The following is an 8,827-nucleotide window of genomic DNA, read 5'->3' on the forward strand; positions in this document are numbered from 1 at the left end:
CTAAACAGGAGGAAATTTGCTGCCCTGGCCCCTCCCAAATTTAAATCCCTAAAGATAAAAACAAATGGATGCCCAGCCCGGCACGCCCACTTTCCACGGTGTGGCTGTCGGTCTCAGCCCCTTCCTGGCCACGTTCTATCTGCTGGGATGAGGGTCTAACGCTGTAAAAGCTTCCACACCTCTGCTGGAATTAATAAACACGCAGACCATCGGGGGTTGATAAACAGTCTTTGCTACAACTGGCCCAGTGGAGAAGTCCACTGCAATTGTGCTACGGGGAGCCTCGACCAGATGCCTGCACCCCCCAACTCCGGCCCCTCGAGGCTCCCTCTGCAGTCAAGGCCTCCCTGTGTCCAGCTTCTCATCACATTTTCAGAATTCCTTGAATAAGTGGCCCATCTGCTCCCCCATTATCTGATGCTTGCAGAACCACAGTCTCCCTCCCCCACCCCAACCTTATCCCACTGCCCATGAATGGGAGCTCCTTTAGAATTAATCATGTAACTTTGCTGGGATCTGCTATTTCCCTGATTGGACTTGAATCTAGTGTCAGTTTCCCTCCCCAAGGTCCCCTTTTCATCTTCCAGCTCCTGTGTCCTCCCAGAGATAACGCTCCCCCTCCCCAACGCCCCCCAGCTCTGTTTCCCCGCTACGCAGGGCTCTGGGATGGGTGTGCACTAGGAGTCGGCCCTTGATCCTGACCAAGCAGTAAGGCCCCGTGTTTGGTAAAGAACATGCACCGGCCTGACCATAGCAACGTCACGACAAATTATGAAAGCCCATCTAGCCGGCTGCCTCCCGCCTGGGCTCAGGGTCCTTCCCCTGTCCTTCCTTTAGCCCTCTCCACACCTGGACCACAGGGTTAACACATGCATCTGGATTACCTGTCTCCGCCCCGCTGAGCTCCCAGCCCCTCACTTCCTCGCTGCTGTGTGCCCACGTCGAGCAGCAGAAGCCCAGTAAGTGCAGAACGGAGCTGAATCCAAGGAAACCACCATGAAAAAGCAAACACTCACCTTCTGGGGTCCAGGGAGGTTGCCGGCATCTTCCCCATCCGCTTTTTGTGCCTCATTCTCTCCACTGTCTTCAGCCTTCTCTGTGCCCTGGTCAGAAAGGAAACCCAGGATGTCACTCACCTTAGAGAAGCTCCCGAGGAGAAACCAGGCCACCACAATGTGGCTTTCTTATTTAGGGACATAACACATAAATGAAGCAAACACAGACCTCCTATTTTTTAGTTCACTCAGCTACTACAGCATAGAGCCAAACCCCAAAACTGCCGATGGGATCTTTGGGGTAAGTCAATAGATCTGATCTACCCTGTAGAGTGATAAACTGCTTGAGCAAGGAGTTTCCATGCACCCATTTAAGGCTTCTGAAGAGAACATCAAAGAAGTTGATATTTACAGTGTTTGTTTTCCATTGCTTGTATGAACGGAGGCTTTAGAATTTTAGAGACTGAAAATTAGATAAGGTAGACATACATAGATAGAGAGAGGGAAGAATAGAGGGATGGATGGATGGACGGATAGGGTGGAGAGAAGAAAGGCAGACAGAGAGAGAAGGATTAGGACCAAATGGACATTATGCAGAAACAGGTATGGAGGAAGAGAGTTCAAAATACCAGCACTGGTGGGCGCAGTGGCTCACACCTGCAATCCCAGTGCTTTGGGAGGCCAAGGGGGAAGTTCAAGACAAGCCTGGGCAATGTAGCAAGACCCCATTACTACAAAAATAGACAAATTAGCCAGGCGTGCTGTTGGTGCACACCTGTAGTCCCAGCTGCCTGGGAGGCTGAGGCAGGAGAGTCACTCGAGCCCAGGAGTTGGAGGCCACAGTGAACTATGACCAGGCCACTGCACTCCAGCCTGGGCAAAAGAGTGAGACCCTGTCTTTAAAAAAAAAAAAAAAAAGCCCAGCCCTTACCTCTGCGGTGCTCTGTGCCTCTGCCGCTTCATCACCATTGGGAAGGGAGGATGCTTCCTCGGGCGATTTTTCTACCTGCGTCATATAAATTGAGAATGTTGGAGGATTTTCTTGAGGATAATAGCTTGCATTTCAATGTCTTTTACCTATTCAAGTTATATTTGTCTTCATCCTTCATTTTATCTTCACAAGAACGCTGTAACCTAAGTAGGTAGGACAGTGATTACCACCCACACTGCAGAGACAAGAAAGGCAGAAAATGTCACATCGCAAGTTAGGGGCAGGGCTAGGTCTACACCTCCTACTTAATGCTCTTTTAACTTATGAAGTAGGTCCCAGCCTTTTAAAAATATCGGGTTATTTTTATTACAGAGGCAAGGCAAGCTCATGAGAACGAATTAAGTCACACACATGCCCTCCAGTCTCGCCCTTCTATGATAATCAATATTAAAAATGTGATATGTACCTAACTCTACCCTAATACATAAAGGCTATTTTGGAGGGCTGCTTGTTATTTTTCACTTTTGTTTTGTTATCAGTGGAAATAGGAACACGCTGTGCACAACTTCACTTTTTAGCTTCACATATCATGGACATTCATCCAGCTTAATTCATACGGTTCTAAAGCATTCTTTTTTTAACATCTGCTTAATATTGAATATATAATTTATTAAAACATTTCCCCACTGATGGATGATCAGAATGTTCACGTATTTGTGCCTCTACAAATAACACTATACAAAGCTGGATAAAATGGTGAGGTTATTTGTATTAGGTTATTTTTCAAAGATGTGATAGCCATTCACATTCCTTCAGGGGGGTGTGAATGTCCCTTTCCCGTCATCCTCACGACCAGGGCAGATGACTGCTCTTTCTAATCTTTATCAATATGTTGAGGACAAACAGAATTTCACTTTGTCTCCATTTACATTTTCCTGATTACTGGAAAGGAAAGGCATATTTTTTATGAATGTTTAGCCACTTAATCTTTCCTGTTCACATAATTGCCTTCATATGTTTTGCCCATTTTTTACTTGCATTGTCTTTGATTATCAATTTTTAGAAGTTCTTGATTTAATAGAAATTTTAGCCATTTGTTCCATGTTACAAATGTTTATTTCAAGTCTATAATTATTTATAAATTTTGGAGTTTTTTTTAGTTTTTAGCCTTTTCTAGGGACAAATTTATCTAACTTTTATTTTCTAAAATATATTATATTTCAATTACTTTGTATTGGTTATTAATATCTAGAGCTTTAATCTATCTGGAATTTAATTTTGCATATGATATAAAGTAGAGGTCTAAATTGTTTTCTTTCAGATAGATGGCAAATTATGCTTATAACTACATTTAAATCATTATTTCCCATTAAAATATTTTTGTCATGTATTAAGATATATATAAATGAACCTGTTTCTGAACTATTCTATATATAAATACTTAAATATATCCATGGACATATTTATCAGCTCCCATGCCAATATACTGCTTTTATCACTGTAGCTTTTAACATAAATTTTAATATTCAGGAAGGCAAGTTGCTGCACAAAGTCTTCTTTTTCAAAATTTTCTTGGCTCTTCTAAGATATTTTTTTTTTTTTATTTCGTCTTATTGTTATGGGGGATACAGTATTGCAGGTTACATACGTTGCCCATGTACCGCCTTTCCCCCCAAGTCAGAGCTCCAGGCGTGTAAGACATTTATTATTACAAATAAATTTTAAGATTTTTCCTAGTTCCAAAAGTTTTAAAAAAAAATAAAATTTGGATGAAAATAGCACTCAATGCTTTCATTAATTTAAATTTTTTTCATTTCTTATCATTAAGTCATCCCATCCAGGAATATTGTAGGTTTGTTTCTTCAGTGTTTGTTAGTGTCTTTCAGAATAAAATTAAATTATATTCTTCATATGGGCCCTATATGCTTCTTGCTTCTAATTTTAATAGATGCTTCAATAGTGCATGGTTCCTTATGATACCTACAGTTGCCTTTGGATAATTTTTTTTATATTTAAGTAGTTTCCTTCTACTTATATTTTAATCTATTTTTATTTTAACTAGTAATATATGAGTTGTATCAAATATCTTCTTGGTATTTATGGGTACAATCATATGGTTTTTCTCCATTAGTCAGTTCACGTAATAAATTATGATGATAGAATAAATTCTGTTTGGTGATGGTATATTATCTTTCATTCACTGCTGAATATAGTTTACTAATATTTTATTAGATTTTGCCCTGTGTAATTATAACTGAGATTGATCTAGGTACAACTGAAAGTGTCCCATGTAACATATCAACTGGTCAAAGGTTTTATCTATTTCATTTGTCTGTTCAAATTTTAAATATATAATTTGAATATATACACATTAACTATATATACACTTTGAATATATATTTACATTTCTATCTATGTAAATTATACACACACACACACAGAGTCATGTACTGCAATGACAGAGAGTGATCCCATAAGATTATAATTCCATATTTTTACTGTAACTTTGCTTTGTTTAAGTACACAAATACCATTGTGTTACAGTTGCCTAAAGTATTCAGCACAGTAACACGCTGTACAGGTTTGTAGCCTAGTAGCAATAGACTATACCATCTAGCATAGGCATATATAATAGTAAGCTGTATCATCTAGGTTTGTGTAGGTGCACTCTAGATGTTCACACGATGATAGAATCACCTAGCAATGCATTTCTCAGAACATATCTTCATCGTTGAGCAATACATGACTGTACGTATACACACACACACACACACAGACACACACAAATATGCACAGATACACACTTTCTCTCTTTTGTATTTAATTGATTTGGGCTTTTCTTTTCATTGGTTCATATTGCTTACTTGTAAATTTTGTTTTCCTTTTCCTAACTTTTTAAGTTAAATATTTATTTTAGTAATTTTTTACCTTTCTTTTTAAATTATAAGAGTATTTAAAGTTATCAATTTTCCTCTGAATACAGCCTTAGATGTATATTGGGGATTGGGTATGAAATCATCTCTTTTGTTTATTACTAGATAATTTGCAATTCCAGTTTTATTTTCTCTCCTATACAGGGTTATTTGAAATGGTATATATTTATTTCTTAAGTGTTTATGATATTTCTCTTTCAGACTGTAATTCTGTATTTGGGATAAGAATATAGTCTATAAAATCACACTATTTTGAAATTTATGAAGGTTTTCTTTGTGACTAAATGTGTAACAGTTTTAGAAACAGTTTAATAAGTATAAGAGAAAAATATATTCTATTAATGTCTCTTTATATGAGTATGTATACATATATCCTACACATATCTATTAAATTAAGTTTGCTGATTATATCTGTGTGTGTGCTTAAAGTAGTGCCTGACTCGTAATAAGCACAATTTAAGTGTTTATTGAAAGGTGTTTTTTAAACAAGTTTTCAGTGTATTTCTAGAAATTTGTGAATTATGCATTTGACTGCCATGTAGTACGATACATAAAGATTCATGACTATAATATTTTCTTCATGGATTTTGCCATTTTTCATTACATAATACCTCCCTTACCTAGTTAATCTTTTGCCTTGAATTCCTCTTTATCTGATATTAATAAAGGCACTCCAGCTTTCTTTTTGTTTGTATGTGCCTGCTGTATTCTCATCTCTTTGTTTCCGTTTGTCTTTGAATAGTTGTTTCATTGTGCTTTTATAAATAGGATATAGCTCAATCCTTTTTAAAATCCAATTTCACCCACAACTCCAATTCCAGTATAGCTATGCGAGCTCCCATTGGACCCAACCCTTCAACAGATAATGACTGTAAACCCTGGACAAAACAAACAAACAGAAGAAACGAAAAAACAAGAAGAGAATTACCAAAGGAAGAAGGTTAAAGAGAGAGTTGACGCCTAAAAGATAAGAATGATTTGCAGACCTATGTTCATAGCAGCGTTATTCACAATAGCCAAGAGGTGGGAGCAACCCAAATGTCCATCAATGGATGCATGGATAAACAAGACGAGGTACATACACACAATGGAATATTATTCAGCCTTGAAAAGGAAGACAATCCTGTCGCATGCTTTAACATTGATAAACCCTGAGCACCTTATACTAAGTGAAATAAATCTGTCACAAAAGAAAATGAATACTGTATGATTCCACTTATATAAGGTATCTAAAATAGTCAAATTCATAAAACAGTAAGTTTCTATGCAAGCTTTTTGGTGGTTACCAGGGGCTGAAGGAGAGGAGATGGGGAGTTGTTATTCAACGGTTATAGAGTCTAAGTTTCACAAAATGAAAAAGGTCTGGAGATATGCTGTTCAGTAATGTGAATGTGCTTAACACTAACGAACCGTACACTGAAGAGATAGCTAAGGTGGTTTAAAAAAACAAAAAGATGAAAATGACACGGGGTGGGTTGCTATTCTCAGGGTTTATGCCTGAGAGCAAGCAAATCTTATGGGGGAGACAAAACCAGATAGAAAGCCCACACTTTTTTTGTTTTTGTTTTTTGCCTTAAGAATCAGAAAGCATAATTTGGGGCAAACTACAGCCACTGGCAAATAAGGACAGAATCCTGGACAGGGGAGAGCCAAAGGGAGCCCCAGATTTGGTGTATAAACTCTACCCAAATCTCCAGCTGAGCCCCAAACCATGCATGTATGGAAGTGGTGTCAGCAAAAGAATAAAAGAACTCAGTGGAGATTTTAGCTGCTACTAAAAACAAAGAGTTTGCCATTTGAGTCCAACAGAATAAATGCCTGCTGAATCAAACCAAATAGGAAACACTTTTCAGAGGAATGTAACAAAACATAGTCTCCACAACTCAGAATTAATTATGTCCAAGTTACAATTCAAAATACTTAACATACAAGGAACCAGGAAAATGCTACTCACCCTCAAGAAAAAAATAATCAGTGAAGACCACCACAGAAAGGACCCAGATGTTGGAATTAGCAGACAAGGATTTTATATCAGCTATTATAACTATGCTCAGAGATGTAAATGAAAACATATTTGCAATGAGTGAAACAATTAAAATTCTTAGTAGAGAAATAAAAACTATGAAAATCAAACAAATTAAACATTTCAGAACTGAAAAATACAATATATGAAATAAAAAATTTACTAGACTAGATGCAGAATGCAGAATGGAAATGACAAAAAATAAGTGAACTTAAAGATCAATCAATAGAAATTATCCAATTTGAAGATCAGAGAGAAACAAGACTGGAAAAAATTTTAAAGCCCCTTAGGCAAATGTGGAATAATAACAAAAGATTTAACATATATGTAATTAGAGTGACTGAAGGGGAAATGAGACCAAATGAGGCATAAATAATGTTTGAAATTTTCCTAAATTTGATGAAATATATATATTTACAGATTTAAGACTCTCAGCAAACCCCAACAATAATAAATACAAAGAAAATCATATGTAAGTATATCATAATCAAATGGCTGCAAATAAAAGATAAATAGAAAATCTTGAAAGCAGCCAAAGAAAAATGACATATTAAATACAGGGAACAAGGATTCAAATTATCCTCATGTCTCATCAGAAACTACAGAGAACAGAAGACAGAAGGAAAAAAATATATCTATGGTGCTGAAAGAAAAAAAAACTGTCAACTAAGAATTTTCTGTCCAGGGAAACATCCTTCAAGAATGAAAGCAGGCTGGGCACAGGCTCACCCTGTAATCCTAGCACTCTGGGAGGCTGAGGCATGAGGATCGCTAGAGGTCAGGAATTTGAGACCAGCCTGAGCAAGAGTGAGATCCCCGTCTCTACTAAAAATAAAAAGAAATTAGCTGGACAACTAAAAATATATAGAAAAAATTAGCCAGGCACATGCCTGTAGTCCCAGCTACTCGGGAAGCTGAGGCAGAAGGATTGCTTGAGCCCAGGAGTTTGAGGTTGCTGTGAGCTATGCTGACGCCACGGCACTCTAGCTGGGGCAACAGAGCGAGACTCTGTCTCAAAAAAAAAAAAAAAAGAATGAAAGCAAAATAAAGACACTTCAGATAAAATAAAAAAACTAAAAGACTCATTGCCAAGAGACCCGCATTACAAAACAATGCTAAAGGGCTAAAGGAAGTTATTCAGGCTGAAAGCAAATGGCACCAGATGGAAACTTCATTCTTCACAAAGTATCAGAAATTTAAAAATCTGGGTAAACATAAAAGATTATTTTACCTTTTACTTTCTTTAAAATGCATAGGACTATTAAGTGGGAAAATTATATAGTAGAGTTGATGGTCTATGTAAATTTAAAAAATACATGTGATACACATAGCACAAGGAATGGGAGACAGTCAATGGACATATATGATGGGATGTTTCTACATATTACAAAAACTGTTAAAATATTAATTCTAACTAGACTATGAGATATTAAGAACATGCCTTATAGCCACTAGAACAACCACTACAAAACAACACAAAGAGGTATAATTAAAAATCCAATAGATAAGTTAAAAGGTAATTCCAAAATATATCCAATAACCCAAAAGAAAGCAAAAAAGTATAAGACAGTGAAATAAAAACAGGAGACAAATAAAAAACAAATAATAAAATGGTAATTCTAGACACAATTATATTAATGATTACTTAAGTGGTAACAGACTATGTAACCCAATTGACAATGGAGATTATCAAGATGAATAAAATGCACAAGACCCAATCCTATGTTGTCTCCAAAAGATACACTATAAAAATAAACACATAGCCAGTAAAAGTCAATGGATAGAAAAAGATATCACATGCAAAGAGTAAGCATAAGAAATCTGGAGTGGCTTTATTAATATCATATAATACAAATACAAAGACAAAGAGTATTATCAGAAATAAAAAGAGACATTTGATAATTATAAAAGGATCAGTCCATCAGGAAGCCATAAAAATCATAAA

General features: G+C 36.6%; 1 protein-coding gene across 2 annotated transcripts in view; it reads right to left on the reverse strand.

The window, feature by feature from the left end:
- Positions 1-8,827, reverse strand: part of SH3BGR (SH3 domain binding glutamate rich protein) — a 53,994-nt gene that overhangs the window by 11,738 nt on the left and 33,429 nt on the right. The window contains exons 4-5 of one of the 2 annotated variants that reach the window (XM_069474941.1): positions 1,927-2,001; positions 1,017-1,103 (exon numbers count right to left, since the gene is read on the reverse strand). The exons of the other annotated variant lie outside the window; for it this stretch is intronic. Coding sequence (XP_069331042.1) covers positions 1,017-1,103; positions 1,927-2,001 — 162 coding nt within the window. The remainder of the gene's footprint in view (positions 1-1,016; positions 1,104-1,926; positions 2,002-8,827) is intronic. 2 annotated transcript variants of the gene reach the window in all.

Source organism: Eulemur rufifrons, chromosome 7 (genome assembly GCF_041146395.1).
Source record: "Eulemur rufifrons isolate Redbay chromosome 7, OSU_ERuf_1, whole genome shotgun sequence".
NCBI lineage: Eukaryota > Metazoa > Chordata > Mammalia > Primates > Lemuridae > Eulemur > Eulemur rufifrons.